The sequence below is a fragment of the Magnolia sinica genome, chromosome 1 (genome assembly GCF_029962835.1).
Source record: "Magnolia sinica isolate HGM2019 chromosome 1, MsV1, whole genome shotgun sequence".
Taxonomy (NCBI): Eukaryota; Viridiplantae; Streptophyta; class Magnoliopsida; order Magnoliales; family Magnoliaceae; genus Magnolia; species Magnolia sinica.
The window spans coordinates 90,175,467-90,201,720 of NC_080573.1; the positions used below are offsets into that span (position 1 = coordinate 90,175,467).

The 26,254-nt window shown below is 41.2% G+C and overlaps 1 protein-coding gene across 1 annotated transcript; it reads right to left on the reverse strand.

Annotated features, from left to right (window-relative positions):
- Window positions 1–19,654: 19,654 nt before the first annotated feature.
- LOC131247513 (PAN domain-containing protein At5g03700) lies at window positions 19,655–20,617 on the reverse strand. Its single transcript, XM_058247735.1, has one exon. The coding sequence runs from the start codon at window positions 20,615–20,617 to the stop codon at window positions 19,655–19,657; it is 963 nt and encodes a 320-aa protein (XP_058103718.1).
- Window positions 20,618–26,254: the final 5,637 nt, after the last annotated feature.

Consider the following 26,254-nt stretch of genomic DNA (forward strand, 5'->3'; position numbering starts at 1 on the left):
GGTCGTAGCAAAGGGCTCGTCACCAATCAATGCACGCCTTTCATGCCCTTACTACCACAATTCGGCTCGTCACCTCCTTGCGGTATCCAGGTATGCTCGAGGTCACTACAAAGGGCTCGTCACCAATCAATGTAGGCCGACAGCACGAATATAGTGTCCCATACCACCATAATCGGCTCACGAGTTTAGTTGCTCACTGGTCACTACGGGGAGGCTCGTCACCCCAGCGTAGGCCGACAGCTTGACCACGGTGTCCCATACCACCATGTCCGGCTCATGAGTCTTGGCAGATCAAGTACCATAGTTAACAAGATTTCACTGGTAAGTTCGGTATCCTAGATTCAAGCAGTAGCGTCCATACATGGTTAACATACATCGGACAATCGGGTTATTTGACGAACTCGACTAGCACAAGCGCACGTTGAATTGAGCGACATGGAGTGCGCAAACACTCCGCGTGGCCAAACCACTGCCGGCAACTCTAATACGACTCGGGTTCGTCTAATACGTCCTACATGGCGAAAGCAATCTCAACCACGAATATAGGGTCAATTACCGATTTCCTGGACTAAGGCATAGTCCCAAACACCTTACACTACAACAGATGCTCATATGGAATGTAAAACAGTAATGGAACAATAACTCAAATCATGGTACATCATCACTTGAAGAATAACAACTTAACATAAATGTAAGCATAGGTAATGCTTGAATTTAAATAACTTGGAATGTAACTGCATAAAAGAAATCATGCGCATCAATAGGAGTATTGAGAATCACTTCTCAACGCCCATAATTAGTGTAATCAGTTACACTTAGATCATTCATGCATTTCTACAAACACTTAGCATACATGGAACAACATACATGACGTATGTTGGAATACATGCACTTAGACAATTCCTTTTACCAAGGAGTCGTCATACATGCATCTAGCATACATACATGACAAATAATCATGGCAAACACAAGTGCATATTTTATACGTATACGGTACTTTATAAATACACTTAGAATACACAAATTTTAATATAGCACATGCATATCAGGAAAGCAACATAAACACAACATTTGGCATGTGAAATTTCATCCATAACAAGAATAAATCACTAACTGGGATTGAAAGCCTTGAAAACCATAACCTATACACTTAAAGTCCTCACCTTAAGCAAAGAAAGGAACCGCCGAGCTGATTTAGACGAGTTGTCTTCGTCAACGGCGCTAGAATACCCTAAAATAAGGATAGAAATGAGATACAACAACACCAAGTCTAGTCTAAGCTCTAACACAGGTTAGGGTTAGGTTAACTTACCCCAAAAGAACTCAGAACCGTCAGAAGAACGATTCAAAGTGAAGATTCAAAGATGAAGATGAACAAGGAAGAAATCAAGATGATTCACCAACTTATCTCTCTCACTTTCTCTCTTTTCCACTCTCTTTCCAAGCTAGGGTTAGAGAAAATCGTATGGAAAAGAGAGCTAGGGTTTAAGGACTATAAATAGGCATTTATTTGATGAAAATAACCCCAGGGTCAAGGTATACTTAGGTTATAACCAAAGTAAGCCTTTCTCGATCCAACGAAGCACTTCTGGTGGGCCTATAACCACGAAAGGTCGGACTTAAGCTCCTTGACCATGGATCTAGGTCAAGCTGAGTTTTCATACCGACCAGCTCTTCAGATCAGCCGTCGCGGACCACACTCAATTCAACGGTCACGGAATCTCGATCAGGTCCATAAGCACTAGGATATGCCTGGGTCAACTATCCTGATCAGAGGATGAAATTGGGTCAGAATCCAACGATCAGAATGCTTAAAATCGTCGCGCAAGCGACACGACTCAGATTTCAATAAAAGCTTAATAAATTCCAACCGTTCTCACACTCTTCACTCCGAACTCAATCAAATCGACCCAGAACATCGGATCGACTTGATTTTCGAGGTGAAGATCAAGCCCAACTCGGTGACCGCAACAGCCTAAGATCATCGCCATCGGACTTTCGACGCGCAGTCCAGGTCCGATCCAGATCTTCCAAAAATTTCCCAGAACAACTGGATTTAGCGATGGATCCCAGATTTCAGAGTAACGTAGCGCTCACTAATCTACACGTTTAGAGTCATGCAGATACAATTTAAAGTGATTGATGCGGATTTCATAAGCAATCGAGTAAAGCGCTAATTACCCCAAAACAACTACTTAAGGAAAGATTAGCACAAAAAATTCCAAGGTCGCTACAGAGAGTCCCAAATGTATTTGGACTCTCTTTGAATCTGTGTACCTGTGGCCCCCATTTCTTATCCCACTTGAAGGTTTGGATACGATATGTCTCTGTATTCTCCTTGGACGTTTGGCTCATGTAAATGGGTCCACCTGTCACTCGAATGAATCTATCATGAGGTTCCTCTTACATGACCCCACCATGACCCCTAGGTTATTGCAACTTGAGAGCATGCGGCTCCCACGATGGGCTTTTGATCACTTCCAGATTTCTACCTCGGACACTTGACCAAGTACAGCCCATCATTGGCCCATTGATCATGGGCCCATCATGGGCCCGTTTCTAACCTTGAATACTCATGTGTGGCTTACTATGGGTCCATTTATCAATCAGAGTTGAAAGTCAGTGCTTGGGCTCCAACTTTGGGCCCATTATGGATTGCTTAGAAGGCTTATGTCTTAATAGATCAAGGTTCATTTCACGTGGCTAAGATGGGCCATGTAGATCACCGCAGCCCATGCCATGGCCCACACCATAATGACAAATAAATAATAAAAAAAAAAGGGATCAACCTGTGTGGACAAGAGGGCCATCTGGAACATTTTTGGCGCATGCCTTGGCCCACACCAAGATGAGTGAAAAGAGGTCCACCCATGTTGCCAAGAGGAACATGTGGAACATTTTGGACCCATGACTTGGGCCACACCAAGATGATTGAAAAGAGATCCACCAATGTGGCGAAGATGGCCATGTGGAACATTTTGGTCCCATTCCTTGGCCCATACCAAATGATTTGAAAAGAGATTCCACCTAACATTTTGGGCCCATGCTTTTGCCCACACTAAATGATTTGATCCATATGGACAAGAGGGCCATTTGGAACATTTGGGCTCATGCCTTTACCCAAATCACTCAATAGGCCAAGAGGTCCATGTGGACAATTGGGTCCATGCCTTGGCCCACACTAAATGATTTGAAAGGGACCTCCACGCATGTGGCCAGGAAGGCCATGTGAAACATTTAAGCCATGCCTTGCCCCACACCAAGATGAATGAAAAGGGATTCCACCCATGTGGCCAAGATGGCCATGTGGAACATTTTGGGCCCATGACGTATCCCACACTAAATGATTTGAAAAGGTCCTCCACCCATGTGCCCAAGAGGGCCATGTGAAAGATTTTAGGCCCATGCCTTGGTCCACACCAAGATTGAAAAGCAATCCCACTCATATGGCCAGGAGGCGCATGTGGAACATTTTGGGCTCATGGATTGGCCCACATGAAATGATTGAAAACGGACCCACCCGTGTGGCTAAGAGGGCCATGTGGACCATTTAAAGAATCCCTTAATCTATTAAATTCATTTCCTGTGGCCAACATGATCCATGTGAATCATTTTGGTCCATGTCTGCACATTAAATGACTAGAATCCATTCATGGGGCCAACATGGGCCATGTGGATCATTTGGGCCCATGTCTTCACATTAGACGACTAGAATCTATCCATGAGGCCAAGATGGGCCATGTGGATCATAATTTGGGCCCATGTCTTCACATTAGATGACTAGAATCCATCCATGTGGCCAACATGGGCCGTGTGGATCGCCTCTGGCTATGCCCACATCTTGGGCCACAACTCCAAGGATTGAATGGAATCCATCGACGTGGTTGAAATGGGCCATGTGGATCACTTGGGCCATACATCTAAGAACTGAATAGAATCAGGGCATTAAAAAGGGATGGGCACATTTGAAACAATACTACCACTAGTGAGTCCTACTTTGCCAAAATTGAGGATTAGGCCTTTGTTCATTTCGTGATAAAAGCAGTTTTTATCCTTGGTTGTGATTGGTAATTGACCCATGCTTGTGAATGAAAATGATTAAGAGAGTGGTGGCCATACTTGCCTGGTTTTTAGGTAAACTTGCAGTTATACCTCACCGTGGCAAGGACACATTCGAACCACCTTCCCAGCAGCGGGGGATATGATAATAAGGAGAGGCGCTCACAGAAGCACCCACAAGCGGGCTAGGGACTCGCAGGGTGGAATATGTTTACTTTATCTTTTGAAGAAATGTATGCATTTAATTCTATTTTATATATGTGTGGCTCTTTATGAAGAAATGAGGAAAACTTTTTGTTTTGGTTTTACAGGAATTCATGTTCACAAGCTATATTGACAAGAATGAAATGAAAGGGAAATATTGGCAAAGGTATTATCTCTATGGGTTTCGACTTCTTACGCCAATTTGATGCAGGAATTAGAATATTTCACTCAACTGAATGTTGTGCCTGGCTTACCCGAATCATTTATTAAGGTTATTGATTCACTTAGGGCATGTTTGGATGCGGGGCCCATATTGTATAGTATTGTATATTTTAATAAAATATACAATTCACTGCTACTCTATCCAAACATCACCACGTGGTACGCTAGCGAGCCGAGTATGTCGCCGAACCATTTTCTCGAAACCACGCGTCTCGTAAGTCAGCCAACAATGCAGGCCGCAATGCAGTGCTTTCATTGCACTGCACTGCTGTGGCAGATGGAAGTTTTTTTTTTAATCCTTTTCATATGTGGTTCAGCAGACCACAAGACACCTTTACTCTCCCTTCTCTTTAGTGTGGTTTTCTCAGGCTTCTCACACCCTCCATTCCTCAATCGTCTTGGCATTCACCTCTCCAGAAACCTCCACCACCGAATCTGGTTGATGCTTCACATAGGATTCGTCGACCATCCTTGAAGCTTCCGTTCCTCTCTCCTCCTTCCCTCTAGACATTCTTGTGAGTGATTTGGCAAATACAGGTATTGCCTAGCGATTCAGTTATAAAAGGTGTAATATACAACCTACTTGCTCGATTCTATTAAAGAGTATTCCCGTTTGATGGTGTAGGATGTTATCAAGATATTGTATTTCTCCATCTCTCGATTTACTCCCCAAATGCCCAAACGCAGATATCATTTGGATATGCATGTGTGGGTGGAGTAACAACCATATTTCCAAATCACGTTACGACGATGGTTCCTATGTGAAGGATATCGTCGATAAGATTTTCCTGGTAGATGAATCTTCCGGATTTACTGCGTATCTGCAGTGTATCTAGTTGATGAATTCACTTACTGCGACATGCGACATGACCTATGCACAGGACATACTGATCTCAATGCTCCTCATAATCATTTGCAGAAAGTCTATATAAACTATTCTTCTCTTCCTTCTTCTCACATTCAATTCTAAATTAAATAGTTAGTTGATGCCTCGAGTCCAGGTCTTCTTCATTAGGCTAGGTATTAGCTCACTGTCTATGTTAGTAATGTTTTCTACTGCATCGAACATGCTTCTTCTCATTTGAAATGTTTCATATGCTGGTTGATCACCTTCTTTGAAGACGCATATTATATTTTAGTTTTAAGAAAATTTCTCCATTTTTTGGGTAGTATAAAATCTGATCATATATTGTCAAGCTATCCTAATTGATGTGGTTGCTATTACTAACATGTATTTCTGATTGTATTTGAAGACATGCTTGTTGGTTGCTTAATAACTGTCCATATCATGTGTTATGTCTGATGTATGAAAATGGTTTTCATGTTATAGAGGAAATAGATCTATGATATATTCGCAATCATGTTAATAATCGATATAGTGTTTAACAGAAATACTCTGCATGTGATATCATAATCTTGTTGTACATTTTGGGTTTTCATGATATTTGCATCTATATATGCAAAGTAACTTGAAAAAAGTAACACGTCAGTTCACAATTTCACTCATGGGGTCTGGTAGCGGTGACTCTAGTTGTGAGGATCCATCTAATAGTGACTGAAATGAAAATGAAATAGCAGCTGCACTAACTGTAATTGCAGCCTCTGCATGTATGATGGGAGCTATTGAATATTATCGTCGTTATTGTATGAAGTCTTCCTTTCCAGATTGTCATGTAATTAGAAATAGATTTATGAATGGAATCATAAGGAAAAGTGATGTCGATTGTCTTCTATAGCTACGAATGGGTCGCGATAAATTTTTTGAGTTATGTTTTTTGTTAAGAGATAGGAATTTACTGTGTGATATTAAAAGGTGCAGTTTAGAAGAACAAGTCGCCATGTTCCTGTATACAATCAGGCACAATGTATGAAATCGTGTCATTGGTCATCGGTTTTCACGATCTGGAGAGACAATGAGTCGACACTTCAATAGGGTTCTTAATGCTGTAATTGGTCAAGTTTGAGTTATGTTCTTTATCTAGAATATGTCAAGTTCCCAGGTTTACATACTCCGAAAGAGATATCCGATAATCCAATGTGTAGCCCCTATTTTCAAGTAATATAATCTCATAATGTTTAAATTATGATACAGTTACATTGATGTTTGCGTAATAACGACCTAAATGTAAGATGAATGTTGCTTATACGATTGCATTGAGGCACTCGATGACATCCACATTCCGGCCTATTTGCTGAAAGGCGAAAGTGCAACTTTTCGTAATAAAAAAGGTTTTCTATCATAGAACGTAATGATAGCCTGTACATTCGATATGAATTTGTATATGTGCTAGCGGGTTGGAATGGTTCAACCTCTGATGCTCATGTATTGCAAAATGCATTAACTCGTCGCCCTAATTGTTTCCTTGTCCCTCATAGTAATTAATATGACTATTGCTAATTCATCTACATATGTAGCATGCGATTGTTCACATGCTTAATTTTTATATATTGCTTTGTGTAAGAAAATATTATGTTGTGGATGCGGGATATGCCCACTCTCCTAGATTTATGACACCTTATTGAGGTGTCCGATATCATTTGAATGAATTTCGTACAGGAAGGAAGTCTGCTAATAAAAAAGAACTATTCAATTATCGTCATGCCCAATTGCGAAATGTTATCAAACGGTGCTTCGGTCTTTGAAAGGGTCGATTCCTTATACTGCAGATAGCATCACAGTTAACATAAGTAAAAATTATTATACCTTGTTGTGTCGTGCACAACTTCATCCATGTTTTTGGTGAAGACGATTTTAATGAAGCAGTTGAGGATAGTAGAGACAATTCTAAGAAAATCTAGCCATCCCCTTATTGAAGTCAATAATGCTGATGAAGATTGCGTTTTATCTTGTCTGATAAACCGTGCGAGAGAGGAGTGAGTCAAAAAATGGATGATATTACGGAGAGAATGTGGAACGATAGTCTTCCTCATACTCGCCAGCCGCGTTAATTTCTCCTTTTTTATTTCATGTATTAAGCTATTTTTGGAACAACAGATTTTTAGAGAAAACTATTTTGGTGTGCTTTTAGGATGTTAAGACCCATTTAGTTTTAAATTTCTTTTAAAAGGACTTCATGAAGCCTGACAATTAATTAATTTTTATGGTTCAGTTTGTATTGTTTAATCTTAATATGCCTCATCCTCCTATTTCTTGTCTTACACTTGTTTGTGTCAGACTACTTTCCATTGATTGTTACTACCGCGTAGGAAAATGAACTTCCTACGGAGTTCCAATAAGATAGCCCGAGATAAGAAGGTGACTGCATCTCCTTTGAAATGCAAGGGCTCCCCCAACAAGGCCCTGTCATCACCCAGCAAAATATTTGGAACACCAGTTATAAAAAGCTCAGCAGCATTACTGACAGCACCATCACCTGTGTCTTCGACAATGCAAAATCGAAAATCTGCATGCCCTAAGAAATCTGTTCGCATTCAATGGACTGATGTGATGGATAATCATTTGGTCGATGCACTGGTCGAGCAGGTAAATCTTAATCAGAAGAGCGACGTTAGTTTCAAGCCTAAAGCTTACAAAACAACTATAACTGAAATCATTGATAGATGTGGAGTTAAACTCGAGAACAAACATATATCTAACCGTCTTCGCACTCTGAAAAAATTCTATTGGGTTGTGAAGGATATGTTAAACACGAGTGGTTTTGGTTGGGATGCCAAATTGAAAATGGTCATCACTACCGATAATGTATGGGAGGCTTATATTGCAGTAAGATACATCAATATTGTAGATACTTCTTATTTTCTACTTCATGTATATCTCATGAAAGCAACAGAAGTTGCTGCTGATTATGTCAATCATATGCATTGTTGATGCGTCGCCCTTTTTCAGCAATACATATCTGAAATGAAAATGGTTCTATGTACTGATATTTTTCAGTTATGCGTATCTGAAAAGGAAATATAGTTGAAATGGTTGTATCTACTGATTTTATCCGTTATAGACTATACATATTAAAATATGTATATCTGATTTTCATAAATGGTTGATTTATATTGAATGTTTCAGCTGTGCATATCTGAGAGGATAAAATGGTTGTTGCTAATGATTTTGTAAACCATGTTTACGTGAATTTAAAATTATTATAAACACTGGGGTTAGAAGCTACACATATCTTAAATTAAAATATTTGTTCATCCTCATTTTTTGTGGGTGAACGTATCTGATTATATAGTTGTTGTCATACTAACTTATACTTTTCTATTTTTACAGTCTCACCCATATGCGGAAAGTGTACAAGGTAAATATATTGATAGGTACAATGACCTGAGTTTTATGTTTGGTAATAATTGTGCCCATGGATCATATGTTAGTACCGCATACTCTTCACCCATTTCCAGCCGCCGCCGCCAAAGAGATGAAGTTGATTCTTCCGATGGGTTTGAAGAGGATGGCAATGAAACAGTACACCTTTCTTCAGACGAAGATGATGAAAATGACAGTGGTTCGGCCCGTTGTCCCAATGAGGGGCCATAGAAACAGTCAAAGAGGGTTCATACAGGTACTATGGAAACCTCGTTTGGGTTTAAAAACAGTTAGAGTACTACTACTGGCATAACCCGACAACGAAGGGGTAAACCTAGTGACCACATTGGAGATAAGATGGGTGAAATGGCTAAGGCAGTCAGGTCCCTAATAATTACTATGGCAACGGGAAAAACCATGACCCGACTCTAAAAACTATTAGGCATTTTAGAGGAAGTGGATGGTCTCAGCCTTGAGGACCAGGTCTGGGCTGCTTGGCTGCTGCAGGATGATTGTAAGGCTCGTATCCTAAGCCGTATCGTTCCATAGGCTTCCGCGGTCCTCCTAGTCGAATTTCGGCGACTCATGATTTATTGTCGGCGGTTGCGCACAACCCTGGGTCGTATCCCGTATTCCAGAGTCAGCTCAACTCGAGGCTTGTACCCTTGCAACCGCGCCGTCGCCGCGATTCCGATGCCACGTCTCACACACCAATGTGATACCCTAGCCATGAGATGTGGGCCCATGTTTAGTTCGAGGAAAACGCAGCGTGTTGCGAATTCCGAAGGAATCTCTATGACACGTCACATCAATCCATCAATCAATTAAGTCAAATAAACCCATACCCTACCCATCACTCTCTCACTTAAAGTCAACAACACCCATACTCATCCCATTCCTTTCTTACCAACAAGTCAACAAATACCATATCCTCCATTTATTACATCACATCTCTTTCTCCTTTTCAAACCAATTCTCAAGCAATCCATGAAAGCCAAAACGTCCAAGCTCCAAACTCTATGGATAGAGCTTGTATGGACAACCTTTCTAACTCTCATCTCCACCCTCCGAAATCAATCTCGACCATTGAATAGCACCCTTTGGATCTCTAGGATGCGTTGATGGAAGAAGAAAGTCCAGGAAAAAGGCCGATTAGTAGGTGCTTCTCTCTCTCTCTCTCCCTCTCTTGTTCATTTGTTTTGTGTATGAAGATGTGATTGTGTGGCCCACTTAATGAGTTGTGAGATGTCCAACCGTTCATCAAATGGACCTCACTTTGAAGTGTGTATTACCCGCATCATCCAACCATTTGGGTGATCCACCTAGACAACATGTCCGTAGGTGGGCCCACCTTAAATGTATGTCTTAGGCAACCGTCCAGCGTCCAGGGATGCTGGACGTTGCAACTGTGAAGTATGAGCTGACAGTGAGTGTACTAACATCCACAAAAAAGAAAAAAAGGGGGCTTTTGGGATGGGCTGCTGATGCAGGCCCCACCTTGATGTATGTATAAAATCCACGCCGTCTATTTCACTTCTCAGCCCATTTTAGACGTTGAGCCAAAAGATGAGGCTGATCCGAGAATCAAGCGGGTCATACCATAGGAAATAGTAGTGGTTACCGTTAAAGAAACCATCTTGATGTTTTTATTTGCCAAATATGATGCATATTGGTCTTGTTTGGCTTCTCTTAAGCTGTAGAAGCCAATGGGCACGACGGATTTCCCTGATGAGGGCCCCACCTATAAATTTCCCAAAAAAAAAAGAAAAAAAGAAGAGGGAGGTGAGAGGCAGCAGCGTCAGGCAGCGCCTGCGCACTGGCATGCTGACGGGCGGATGGATGGCTGGGCCTTACGGCCCCAGCTGTGGGCCCCACCATGATGCGTTTCAAACATCGACACCGTGCATTTGGTAGGCCTTCCTCCTGGCTACGGCCCACCCAAAAATCAGTCGTATACGGAACTCAGGTGGGCCATATCATCTAAAATCATGTGAAGACATGCCTAAAACATATAAAAACATTTGGTGGGGCCTACCTGAAATTTGGATGAGGCTGAAGCTTGGTCTAGACCCTCAGCCAGGTGGGACACACCTAATGGGTGGACTAGATCTGTGAACCACACCATAGTGGGCTCCCTGTCCATGTGACCCAATCAACAGGTTGGGTGGAAAATAAAAATCACGGTGGGCTAAGGCCCACGTGACCTTATAAATAGGTTGTATGGCAAGTAAACATTGCAGCGGGCCCCTGGCCCATGTGACTTTATCAACAGATTGGATGCAAGTAAATATTGCAGTGGGTCCCATGATCGTGTGACCCTATCAACAGGTTGGATGCAAATAAATATTACAGTGGCCCAGGTTGGATTACAAATAAATATTACAGTGGGCCCTAGGCCCATGTGACCCCATGACCAGTTTGGATGGAAAATAAACATCATGTTGGCCCCAGTTTGGATGGACAGTATGTTGGGCCCTAAGTTAGGTAGAAAATAAACATTTTGGTGGGTCTTATTTAAGACCCATTTATGTATGTGTTGTGTCCATAATTGTGGACCTCCATCACGGAATATGTGACTTATCTATGCCTTCTATCCCTATGAGACCCACCATGATGCATGTGTTTCATCCAACCGTCCAACCATTTTTGGAAAATGATTTTAAGGTTTGGGACGAAAATAAGACAGATTTATTTATCAAGTGGACCATAGTGCATGGTGAGGATTGAACGGCTATCTTTGAAATCCTTGAGATCTTATGATTAGATTAGATGGGAAATAAATGTTATGGCGGGCCTTGGAAATTTTAGTAGTGGAAATCATGATCACCACTTATATTTGAGTGTGGCTCATTTGATATACATGTGGCCATTGATGTGGCCCACTTACCATATTTATGGCCCATTGTTAAGGCCTGTCTTGTTATATATGAGGTCCTTGTGATGCGGCCCATTAGATGTATTTAGGGCCCATGGGTTGAGGCCCAATATGATGTATATAAGACCCCTTTCATTGTGTGATTCCACCATGATAAATGTATTGTATATCTATATAAGGACCTTTTCAATGTGTGATTCCGCCATGATAAATGCATTGTATACCCGCACCGTTTACCCATCTTGATGGCGTAGGGCCTGCTTGCTGCATGTGTTGGGCCCGCCTACACTGTACAGGCCCACCATGCTGTGTGTACTTCACCCACACCGTCCACTTGTGCGGCCCGCTTAGATGTACGTATTTTGTATCCACATCGTCCATAATGTTGGGATAGTGCTGGACAATGTTTGGTTGGCGCTGATTTACATGGATATGTTTGTACAAGTGTTGATCATCATACATGGGCCATGGGTGCAGTGATACACATGTTATACCTACAACTATTAAAATGATTTTTGGTACGGCCCATATAATGAGGCCCACCTTAATGAATTAGTGTGGCCTATTGTGACGTATGTGGCCCATTATGATGTGTTTGGCCCATGTGCGGGCCATCTGTTTGTCTTGTTAGGTCCATGAGACGTGGCCCACTGTGATATATCCGAGGCCAATGGGCAAGGCCCATTAGTGCAGCACATATGATGCAACCCACTTGATATGTATGAGGCCCATTGATGTGGCCCACTTATTGTATTTGAGGCCCACGGGTTGCGGCCCATTATGATGTAATGGGGCCCATGGGTCATGGCCCATTGAGATGTATACTTGGCCAATACGTTATGGCCCATTGAGACGTGTTTCCGACCCATTTAATGAGTCCTTTGTGATATATTCCTACTCATATGATGAGGACCATTGAGATGTATTTTCGGCCCATGTGAGGCGGCCCATAGCGATGTGCATTAGGCCCATGTGATGTGACCCGCTTGATTTATGACTTTATGTTTGGCCTTATGTGGGTCACTCGTTGGGTGCAATGTTGGTTAGATGTCCACATTGTTGGACAATGACGGTTAGATGTCCATATTGTGACCTTCCCTTAGGCCTTGTTAGGCCCATTCTCTTCGTGGGTTAACCCAAATAAGTGGGGCCCATTCACCGTAGACGGATGGCTCCGTGCTTTCGGATTTGATATAACCACGGCTGAGTACCGATCTTTATACTATGGTCGATCGGTTGATCATTTATAGACCCCGCTTTGTTATCTGTTGGTTATCGGTGCCATCGTCGTGACCGATTTGCCGATTCCGACTATTGACCGATTCCAATTGTCGTGGTCGACTGCCAAATATCGATCGAGGCTGATTATCAATCCAGGGCGATTTTGATTGCCGAGGCCGATTGTCGAGACCTATATGATGTATATGTGATCCATAGTTAAGGCCCATTGTGATGCATTGGAGGGTCAAGCGATGAAGTCTATTGTGATGTATGTTAGGCCCATGTGAAAGGTCCATCATGGTGTGTATTACGCTATTGAGAGGGACCCATGGTGTTGTATGTTTGGCCCTAGTGTGAGCCCATGGGTCCACCATTCCTTGGGGGACAATGTTGGTTAAATGTCCACATTGTTGTGATTGATGGTCGATGTCGGTTATTGATACCGATTATGAGTATGTGACAACATAACATCATGATACATGCCCATACGCATCATCTGCATGTTGGTTATGAGATGTGATTGATCATTGCATATGTCATTGGGCATATTGTTATGAGACTCCCTGATAGGCGGAGGTTATCTCACTTGAGCACGCGGTATGCGCAGGATCGATGCATGACTGGATTGTATGACTCATACATCTCACATTATGATTACTGTACGCCCTAGTGACATCAGGGCCGTAGCCTCCACAATGATATTGTTAGTGCCGATTTTTTCATGAAAATGGAACATGAAAGGAGGAAGGAGTGGGTACAGAAGCTCCTCGACCGCAATGCAGATGTTAGAAACATCTCCACGTTGGCTGAACTGGAACTCTTAAACTACTGGGTTTTTGTCAATTAAACAGTTAGTTTTTTGGATTGATGTTTTTGGTGGGCTGGATGATTAGGGTACTACATGAGTACCCAGCAACCAACTTATGGGATCTTCTTGATATTGCTTTACTAATGTTGACACTGCATTTATTGTTTGATACTTGATATTAGGATTAGCTTTGATATGTATGTAATATAGGAGTGAAATGCACGAGTGCAGGTACAGCTGATTATCTGCCTCAAAACGCAGGAACAGTCGATTGATTCACCATGATATGTTCATTGTTTATAATGTTTGGACCTATTATGTTGACATGTTCGTTACTATTTCCATGTATATGTTGTTATATGTTGAGTCTCTATTTTGTTTCCTGGCAGATGAAAATGACATCTCTTGACATCATATATATTCATTATCTGTTTTGTAATTGATGCTGAAAAAGTCAGCACTTGATCATTGTTGCAGTTTTAGCTATGCATAAATCTACAAAGAGGATATGTATATTTCATGTTATTGTAGGGAATTATCAAATTCCATGATTTCATGGGATTGAATATCACTTTAACAGTTAATAAAACCTATTGAAAAGGTAAGACATAGGATTGATTGTGGATGGAAGAATTTCTAGTTATGTTATTTGACTTATTACTTCATAAATTGTAAAATATTCTATTAACAGTTTACATGATCGCAATTGCTGCCACATGCTATATTCAGTTGAGATTGATATCTAAAATTTATTGGCAGACATCGTGGATTATATTACAGGTGGGAGGATGCATAAGCACAGGTGGATTGCTACAGTGGATGTAGGCACCAATCCTACAAGTCATACGAGGAGGTTGCGAGAGCTTGGCAGAATTTTCAGGTGCGGATATATAACCTAAGTACAAATGGTCACGTGGAATTCCCAATATAATCCTTTTGGTTGAGATGCGATTTGTATACCATGTCTCTCATATTCTTGCTAATTATTTTATTTTTACCTGTCTGCAGACCACATGCAAGAATTATGAAAGACCCACCACATACCAGAATTATGGAAGACCCACGAGGAGATTTCAGACTGATGCTTCTCCTCCTCATGGTTCGGCTCAAGTGCAAGAGGATTTTGTTGGGATGCAATCTCCATGCGAATCGTACACAGACTTGAGAGGAGAACATGATCCTTCTGGGATGATGAATGCGCTCTTCAAAGTTGTGATTGGGGTGTTGCTGATAAATATAGTAGTTGCTAGATTGTTTCTTCTATCGTATCTTAAACTGTAGTTGCTGGGTTATGTCGACATCGTTTGCAAACATTTCTAACTTCAAACTATGCATAACTTAATTATAGTTTGTTTGTATTTTTTTCATCCATCGTCTGTGTCGGGAACATTTCAGATGTAGTATTGTCTATTACTTCCAATGATATTATGTTTCGTAATTGTAAATTCCAGTTTTTATTTAAATGCAAAAATGATGCTACAGATCTATATGTCTTTATGTTCTGTGGGCCTCACCATGACGCATGTTTCACATCCAATCTATCCTTCCATTTTTACATGTTCTTTCAAGGCTGGATTCAGATATTGTGAGGGATATAAGTCTCTGATGGACCACTCCAAGTGACGACTTCTATGATAAACTATTCCACTGATTAAATCCACCCAAAACTATCCCATACTTTTTATTTCACATACTCATGTTGATTATGTTATACAAGCCCAGATGAACAGTAAGAAATGGCTGATTAATGATGATCCATAACCATTGTGGCCCGGAATTGTAACTGAAATCTCAACCGTCGAATAGCCACAATTCCTGTAATGTGGTCAATCATGTTGTTTGGATATACTTCTGATCAATTTGATTTTATAGATGATCTATAAAAGTAGTTATATGGAATGAATTTATTTAAAACATCATGGTGGGGCCCACTTAGAGTGTGGACAGTAATTACATCATCCAAAGCCCAGATGTCTTTCAACAATTTCCTTTTCACGGGTGGGTGGAAGTTAATCACGGGCGGGTGGACGTTAATTCCATACTTATTCACTTGGGTAGCAGTGCGGCTTGATGAAGACTCCATTCCCAAACACTGATTTTGAAAATGATGAATTCTTCTAAATACAACTGCACTCTTATCCAAACATTGTGAGTGGTTTTCAATTTGCAGATGCATTCGCACTATAGTACCACTAATACCTTGATGGGACAGTTTTACATCATAGTACAATACTATACGTGAATCCAAACACGCCCTTAAGACAGTGTATAGTAATATCCTGCCCCTTGGATTTGGGCTGAGCTAAAAAGCATTCCTAATTCATAATTGCCTTTCTCCCATTTATCAACTCTTCATGTTGCCTGAGTTTTTATGTACTTGTTTTTTATTTTTCTTTTCTTTATTATCATTATTATTCATAGTGCCCTTTCAAAATTTCACTGCGTCAAGCTCACCTGTTATTTTTGCCCATGGTATCCTTTCAAGTTTTCATCACATTTCGAGGTTTTTTTTTTATTATATAAAAATCTTTCATTCCACTTGGCAATTATGACTTTTTGCCAATGAAGCTTTTTTGGCTTTTCACATTGCCCTTTTCTCATAGGCGCTTTTTTTTTTTTCTTTTCTTCTTCTTCTTCTTCTTTCCCTTTTCTATTTTGTATAACAACAACTAGGGCTGGATTCCATCATTACGGATTGATTGGCAGCCCGCCTACCCTTGTTTCCGACCACAATCGTAAAGCTATCAGCTTGGGGGTTATGACCATCCTGATAGGGAAATGGATGATGACTAGGGATCTTTGCTTTCTGGGCTAGAATCTTTTTCTTGTCTAGGCCATTTGGTTGCCCTTTTTTTATTTTTTCTTTATTTTATTTTTTCAAACCTTCTTATTTAAACATTTATTCAGTTAGGGGTGAGGTGGAATCTTACGACGGCTAACCTTTCCCATTAGCAATGGCTTCAGCTCGTACCCATCGGCATTGGTGGCCAAGGTTATTTGTGATAGATCTTTACATTGTCAGAATTGATTGGCTATAGAAGATTCTCACATTACCGTTTGGTGAGATGAAATGTGCCTCGTACCTCCAGTAAGTACTTAACGTTCATCCCACAAGAGCTTGAAATTGCGCCTGGGGTTTAGGAGGTGCAATGGTAAGATATGCTTCATTACCATGTCATTGACCTTAAAGCTCCTCTTCGCATTCACTTATTGTAAGCCTAACTGATGATTTATCTGGTAGCATTTTGAGTGACACAACACGTGTTTGTAATTTTCAACTACGAGTTACAGCTGGTTATATCGAACTCGTTGCCACTCACCTTCCTCTACTTCACTCTCTAGTAATACTTGAAGAGATGAAATTTCAACTTCGACTGGCATAACTGCCTCCTTTCCATAAGACAACTCATAAAGTCTCATGCCCATAACAATGCTCAAGGACATTTGATAAGCCCATAGTGCATATGAAAGCATCTTTGACAAATTACGATATGTTTGGCAATCTTCTCAAGTATACGAATGAGTTTCATGTTTGCATCTTTGACTCCGCCATTCATCTTTGGGCGATAAGGACTTGACCGAGGCCTTTGAATCTTGAGTTTATCAAGGAAGTTCTCCATCGCATTTCCGACGCTTACAATACTTCTTGACGTGTTGGTGACAATTTGTTTCCATTGTTAACTAATAATAACCGATCAGTACTGTTAAGCCGATTTAGCCATCGGCATGCAAAATACAGTGTTCGGTTAGGAACCTTTCACAATCATTTAGGAATCATCCACCAACATACAAACGGCAAGGCACAAATATGCCAATGGCCATTTTATTTTTATGGAGTAGTGTACATTTCAGATACGGTACAACACTACCCTTAATAACAATAATAGGGATAATATCAGCCATAAACAACACTACCCTAAAATTCGGCATCATAGTATAAAGACTTTGATCCAATGGTATCATAATCAACTTATTTTCATTGGCAGTGCACTAAAAGCAATTTCCAAAGCCTTGGCTAGGAGATGTATTAAGGGCCAGTTTGGCACATGGTATTAGAATGGATTAGATGGGATAGACTTTCTAATCCCACATTTTAATCCTACAAAACTGTTTGGTTATAGCAATCAATCAATGATAAATTGAAGCTTTGGAAACTATGTATATGCGTTGATGATTTAAGATGAATATGGCATATTCATTTTGGATTTGCAATATCCACTACCGCATCCAGTGAGGGACATGTAGGGAGAATTTTTTGATGATGTATTGGGTGATGTACTACCATAATGAATGTGTGTGATCCACACTGTTCATCCATTTTATGAGATCATTTTAATAAACTACCAGGATGTGACTGAATGACAAATTAGGAGGAGAATAAAAAAAGAAAGAAAGAAAAGTAAAACCTCCTTCTTAAAAATAGTAGATATGATCAACTCCTTGTGGATTGGAAGCAAGGATTTTAAAAAGTAAGACTTCGTTCTTAAAAATAGCAGATATGATCAACTCCTTGTGCATGGAAGCAAGGATTTTAAAAAGAGAATAAAGTTGATAAACTTAAAAATCTGAATGGTCCACCTGAAGAAGCACCTCATCAGGCCTAATTTTTACTTTGATGCAAAACTCTGGTGGGCCATGAAAAATGAAAACAGATTCTCCCTCAATTTGCATTTCTCTTTGCTACGGCCCAGAATTTTAGATCAGGGTGAAAATTTGTCCCCCGGGGTTTCATGGGATTCCGCATCACATGGACCGTTCGGATTAGACGCTCATAACATGTGTGCAAAGGTGCACATGTGCATAGGTGCGCAAGTGAGCATAACTCGAATAGCCTAATGCTCACCTGTCTGTGCACCAGTTGGCACGGAACTCGTGCCAACATTTTTTAGAACCCATCATATGTGATTTAACTCACAAATTCAAACATTCCATGTGAAGAAGCATCTCATGAAACACCTCAGCCCAATTTTTACTTTGATCCAAAACTCTATTTAGCTATGAAAAATGAAAACAGTTTCTCCCTTAATTTGCATTTCTCTTTACTATGGCTCACCAGAATCTTAGATAATGGTGAAAATTTGTCTCTTAGAGTTTCATGGGATTCCACATCACATAGACTATTCAAACTAGACGCCCATAACACGTGTGCAAAGGTGCACACATGCATAGGTTAGCATGACTCAAATTGACGAATGAACTGGTGGGAACATTTTTTAGAACCCGTCATAAGTAATTTGACTAAAAAATCTGAACGTGAAGAAGCAAAAACACCGTGCCCAATTTTTTACTTTGATTCAAAACTCTGACGACGGATGAAAACTGAAAACAATCTCCCTTGATTTTCATTTCTCTTTGCCATGGCCCACCATAATTTTAGATCAGAGTGAAAATTTGTCCCTAAGGGTTTGATGGGATTCCGCATCACATGGACCGTTTGGATTTAGACGCCCATAACACTTGTGCAAAGGTGTGCATGTGCATAGGTGACTCTAGGTGAATAGATGTGACCATGATGGTGGACAAATACAAGGGTGACGTCAAAAATTTTGGTGAGAGAATAAAGGAAGGTGGTGACTCTCTTCAAGGTAATTTATATTCTCTTTCGTTGGATCAACCAGTAAAAAAGAAAAAGGAAATGACTGGTAAGCTCAGGTACCAACTAAATCTACCATCACCATACATGCACCCTTGTAATCGGCACTATTCATTTGTTGGGCCGCATCTTGATAGTCCACTATGCCATTCTCAAACCAAGTTGGAAGAATCGCAGCTAATTAGAGCGCACGCGAGCTAAGGGGCGAGTGGGCCCCGTCGTCGAATGGAGCTGGACCACTCCGTTGAATTTGGCCGTTGAAGATGCCCTTAAAATGGATGTTGCCAGGATCCTTCAATCTCAAAGATTCTCCAGCTGGACCCCATTATCCACACAAAGGCTCGTCAGATCAACGGCTTAGATCTCCCAAACGTGGTTCCAACACGCGCATAAGACTGCATTTTTTTTTTTTTACCTTCGGCAGAGCTCTACCGATTTGAAGCTGTCCGTCCTCAGGCTCTTCTTCAGATCCCTGTACGGCCCAGGTGAAAGGTCATCTCCTTCCATACTCTCTCTCTCTTTCCTTCTCCTCCACCACCGCAGCCAAACTACAAACCCAACCACCGTTCCCAAAACCCCAACCCCTCCAATTACCAAAAGTACCCCTGCAGCTCCAAAACCCACATCCTCTTTTCCTTTTCCTACCAACCGTATCTTAAAAAATCCCACTCTTGTCGCATCCCCAAACCCCAGCACCGTCTGTATCGGGTACCAGATTCGGTAACAGAAACCCGACACATTACTGAAAACCGCTCCCCAACAGCTGCAATTCCTCATACAGGACCCCTCGCATTCCTCAAAAGACCCCACTTTCTCAAACCCCATCAGCTCCTTGTGCAGCAGATCGACGCCGCTCTTCCTCAATTCCCAAAATGCCCCACCCCTCCCGCCACAGAAGTCGCCGGATTCCGGAGCGGAACACCCGCTGGGGACCGAAAACTCCGTCCGGTTGTCCAGACACGAGCACCCCTTCCCCGGCTGGCAGAAGCCGTAAGCCCCGCACGCGCTCGGCAGCTCGCACGAGTCCTGGATCGCCTCGAACTCGGTGACCCAGCTGGTAGAATTCCAGAAATGCGCCCGGAGGTTCCCGTCGGGGTCCAGTCGGAGACGCCGGAAGCCGGTGACCCCGCGGTAGAAGCTCGTGAAGGCCATGACGTCGACGCGAGCTTTCTCCGTCTGGTAGAGGCCCAGGAACCCGTCCGAGTCGACTCGGGCATAAATCGGCCCGAGCCCTTCCTCGATCTGAGCTTTGGCTTCCATGGCAGTGTGCTTCCAGTAAATCTGATCTGATTCGCCTTTGAAATCCGCGTATAGACCGAGATAATCGTGTATCACCCTCATGGAATACAGACCGTTGGAGGAGCGCAGGGTCATGGCAGAAGTAAAATTCTGGTTCTCGACGAGGGTATCGTCGGGAAAGTCGAAGCTCTGCCAGATAACATTAACGGTAACGGAATCGAGGATTTGGAGATTGGAGGAGTTGAGGAGACGAAGACGGAGAGGGTCGGCCGCTGCAGCAGCTCCATCAGTTAGGGTTGACCAAAATACCCCTGAGTGGGGGTCGGAGAGGACGAGGGAGCCGTTGAAGGAGAGGCGGGTTGGTGGGGCCCACCGGGCCGAGGTGGGGATGATGTGGGCTCGCCAGACGGGCTGGGAGGAGGGCACGTGGACGATGGAGAGGGCGAGACGGGATGAGTTGACTCGGAGGAAACCAAAGGAGAAAACGGAGGTGGGATCGGTGAGCAATGGCTGGAAAGTTAGGGTGGATGGGTCGGGGGTGGCTGAGAAGCCTTTGAGGATTTCAAGTGGGATTGAGGAGATTCGTACCCATGACGTTATTAGGAGGAGAAGAAAGGAAGAGAGCTTTGATAAGCTCATGGGCTTTTCCATTGGAGAGAAGGAGAAGGGGGTATATTGACGTATATAACAGGGTGATGGAGCAGATGGATACTGTTTGTTCTATTACTTTTCGTTGGGATGCTTGTAGCAAGCATTTTCAAACTTGGAAATTAGGAGGCCAGATCGCCGATGATGATTTTAAGAATGTTTATCACGCAACTCTGCTTATGGAGCCCACTGTGGATTTCATGGTGGCGGCTTCGGTGGATCCCTGACTGTAGGCCTCACCGTGCTGTATGTACCCTTCATCCATTCAGTTCATCCGTTTTGACGGCTCATTGTAGAGCTTAATCCGCATGTCCAAAATGTTTGGTGGACCACACCACAGGAAACAGTGGCGATTGAATACCTACAGTTAAAAACTTTTTAATAGCCACTGGAATTATTGAATACCCACCATTAAAAACTTTTTAATAGCAACTGGAATTATTGTACAGACGAACCTGTTCATAAGGTCACAGAGTTGGATGGAGGGATCACAAAAATATCAGCTTGTTCCAAAAATTGTGGCCCATGGAGAGTTTTTAATGGTCAATCACCACTGTTTTCTATGGGATGGTCCACGAAAGATTTGGATTCATTTCATTTTTTGATCATGGCTTAGAAAGAGAAGTCAAAATTGCCGGACAACATGCACCCGCATCAAAGTGTTAAGAATCCATTAAATCCCGGGATCCACACAAGCCGTTTTCTATTTTCATAAGATGCTACTTGCATTTAATAAGGGTGGGGATAATTTTTCTACTATGAGTAATCTTTGATAAAATCCATTATTGTTATCCGAGACTATCTTCCACTTCAAAAATCTTGGGTTGTTTATCCATTCTAATAATGGTGAGGATAATCTTTTTTATCATTTTTAGCCAAAATAAATATATTATCTTGGCTTTTATGTGTTGCATTAACATCGTACTGCTACGATCGACCGAGTAGCTTTTATGTGTGACAAGCCTTTATATCAATCACATCACACAATATTAAAAGGAAAAAAAATAATAATAAAAAAAGAAGAAGCAAGCATTATTCTCTTAATTACTTACAAAAGGTAAAGCCTGGAAAGGTACAATAGGAGGGGCAGACACCAATGAGAAGAAAAAGAAAAGAATAAAAAAAAAAAAAAAAAGAAACAACTCACACCCCAATTATAAGAGAGAAGCGAAAAGAAACTAAAAAGCAGAAAGGGATGAAGGGGAAGAAAAGAAAGAAGGAAAAAGGAAAAAGGAGGGCCCACAACCCGGGCCAGACATTACAACAAAATAGCTATCTCATGCTCAGTGATGAATCTGGTAGAGGAGCGCATATAGATATCAATTGAGAAAGGAACACAACATCATTCACATACCCTTATTTTGTTGACATCCTTAATCCATCCAATCCTATATGGGGAAGGGTGCTTCTCTGTTTTTAGTGTTGACTTTTTCACTAATCTTTGATGTGATATTCTCACTACTGTTGCTATTTATGATCAAATCATAAATCTTTTGGTTCACAGTGCACCTCGTTCAAAAGATGTGTCGTTGCATGTCTATCTCCTCATTCATCGTGTACAACAACTTCCTCACGATCATAGTGGTGGCTTGCAATTCATCATTATCGGGTGGATGCGAAAATCCAGGGATTTGCTCTGCATAGAGCATGGAGATCTAGGGTTCGGATGGCTTACCTAGCTGAGACGCCATAGATGCGAGATAAGAATACCAGAATACCAATGTTGTAGTCTTCCTCTCCTTCATAACCTTATACAGAATATCAGATGGGACTTCGAGTTCTGTCGCTGTGTAGGATTGGGAACCTAGCATTCTCTTATATAGAATATGTGGAGAAGAGAGTTTGAATCCCATCATAACTCTCTCTCCCACTGCTCCACATTGTTGTGTCCTTGTTCAACTCAACTGTTGTCTGCATAAGACAACTATATCATTCCAGCCCTAATACGCACGGCTGCGCAGCAGATCACCTGAAGTGGGGCCCACTGGTTTGCTCAACCACATAGTCCAACTGCTAGGACAATCCAAACCGTTGATCAGTGAGGCCCACCATATAGAATTCTTACATTCTCCCACTTGGGCTTCATTAAGCAACATTAATGATTGTCATATAGAATAATGTTGAAAACAAGTTTTGATTTTAAGAAAACATCTAAATGGTTAACCAATGAAGTAGTTGGACAATATGAGTAATGTTATTCAATCTGGTCCATCAAGATTGTCAGTATTGAAACGCGGTAGTCGTCACAACATTTAATTTAGGCGAAGTGAAGCTAAGTGCGATCACAAGTACTTTCAATCTTAACGACATAGATCAAGAACTATGAAATGTGGTATAAAGATTCCACACTTTAGTGTGATGATATGTGCCTATCCTTAAGAGGTCCTGAAGCTTTTACATGTCTCCAATGAGACACAACCGTAGTTCTACTTATTCAAAATTTGCGCATATATATAGAGAAGCAGAAACAAATCTTTATATCAAAATCATCCAAAAACAATCTGTATAAAACGAGATCTCTAAATGTCTGTGAAAATCAAAATATGCTCAACTCCCACTAAATAAAAACATCTATGGAATCAATGACTCCCATGGATGTCACATGCTCCTGAAATACCGTGATAGGGAGTCCTTTAGTGAGCGGATCTGCAATCATCTGCTTAGTGCCGATGAATTCCACGGACACTTGATGATGCTAAATTTTTTCCTTTGCAACAAGATATTTGATGTCGATATGCCTCGACCTTGACGAATGCTTGTTATTACTAAAGAAGGAAATAATAGCCAAATTATTGTAAAATATTCTCAATGGTTTCGAGATATGCTCCAGTACCTGTAAACCTAAGAAAAAACTCTGTAACCGTAGTGCCTGATTAAATACGTCATGACAGACAATAAATTCAGCTTCTATAGTGGATGAGACTGTGGTTGATTGTTTCATGCTTTTCCACGACACAGCTCCTCCAACCATCATGAAGATGTATCTTGAAGTAGACTTCTTAGTGTCAACGCAGCCTACAAAGTCTACATCTGAATATCCGATCAACTCTAACCGATCAGATCTTTTGTATGTGAGTCCGAAGTCTTTTGTTCTCTGTAGATACCATAATGCTTTCTTTGTAGCTATCCAATGTTGCATTCCTTAATTAGATAGGTATTTTCTCAACATTCCAGTGACAAAGGCAATGTCTGGTCGCGTACAAACTTGAGCATACATGATGCTCCCTACTACTGATGCGTACGGAAATTCTTTCATTCAATTCTTTTCCAAATCATTTTTTGGACACTGAAATATGCCAAATTTTTCGCCCTTCACAATGGGCGACTATTCGAAAGTACAATTTTGCATTTCATACCTTTCGAGTACCCTAGTAATATAGGCCCTCTGTGACAGGTTGAGCAGTCCAAGTGATCTGTCACGGTGAATCTCAATGTCAATTATGTAAGACGCTTTACCAAGATCTTTTATTTCAAATCTTTAAGATAAGAATTTCTTGGTATTGCTCAACATCCTGGTATCACTGCTAGCCAACAGAATGTCATCAACATACAAAATCATCATAACGAACTTACTCCTATTGATTTTAATGTAGATACATTCATCTGCAGTGTTTTCTATAAAGCCGTATGAGGAAATTACTTTATGAAACTTTAGATACCACTGTCACGATGCCTATTTCAACCAATAGATGGATTGCTTTAGTTTACAAACCAAATGTTCTGAGCCATTAGCTACAAAACCTTCAGGCTGTAACATGCATACATTCTCATTTCGATCCCCATTGAGAAATGCAGTCTTTGCGTCCATCTAATGTAACTCTAAATCCATATGAGCTACAAGATCCATTATGATCCTAAATGAGTCTTTCTTATATACTAGTGAGAAAGTCTCCTTGAAGTCAATGCCCTCACGTTGGTTAAAACCCTTGGCAACAAGTCTGACTTTATATCTTTCGACATTACCTTTGAAGTCCCGTTTGGTTTTAAATATCCATTTACAACCAATCGGTTTTATTCTAGTGGGTAAATCTACAAGATCCTATACTTTATTGTCTCTCATGGATTTCAACTAATCTTTCATTGCATCAAACTAACGAGAATGACCAATACTTTATTTGACTTGTGTAAAGGATTCAAGATCCTTTTCCACCCCTATGTCAAAGTCGTGCTCCTGTAAGTATACGATGTAATCATCTCGATTTACATGCCTTCTCTCTTTTAGATCTTTTCAATGGTTCTTCTTGTTGGGTGTGATCTTTATTTTCCTCATCAGTGGTTGGTATATGAGGCTCTACGTGGTGTTCTGCAGTGATTGCAGAATCGACTGCATCATTAATATCCACGTGATTTGGATTGACTATAACTGGAGTCATAGTCATTTGTTCCTCAAATACAAAATTTCTTATATTTGTGCTTCCACTGTTGTCAGTGTCCTCAATGAATTTGACATTCTCAGTCTCAACAATCCTGATAGAGTAGGAAGGACAGTAGAATCGATAGTCTTTTGATCTTTCTGGGTATCCAATGAAGAAACAACTTATAGTTTTAAGATCAAGCTTATTTTCATGCGGGTTATAAATTTTGGCCTCAGCAGGACAACCCCAAACATGTAGATATCAGAGACTTGATTTCTCCAATTTCACAACTCGAAAGGAGTTTTGCTTACTGCTTTGCTAGGGACCCTGTTTAGTATATGAACTGCGGTTTTGATCGATCACCCCACAGTAATTCTGGTAATGTTGAATTACTAATCATGTTTCGCACCATATCCATAAGGGTGCGATTACGTCTCTCAACCACACCATTCTGCTCTGGAGTACCGAGCATAGTGTATTGGGCGATAATGCCATAATCATACATGTATTTAGCGAATGACCCTGGATTGCGTCTTGATTCGTCATATCTTCCATAGTATTCACCACCATGGTCAGATCTGACAACTTTAATCCTTTTATCGAGTTGACTTTCAACTTCAACCTTATAGATTTTAATAGCATCCAGGGCATCTGATTTTTCATTAATAAGTAGAGGTACCCGAAACGAGAGTAGTCATCTATAAAAGTGATAAAATATTTGTATCCACTCTATTAAGCTATAGGGAATGGTCCACAAATGTCCGTATGT

What these genes read in the sequence shown, in the direction of transcription:
- LOC131247513 (XM_058247735.1), bottom strand. Translation starts at nt 20,617, where the DNA reads ATGACCCTGCGCTCCTCCAACGGTCTGTATTCCATGAGGGTGATACAC.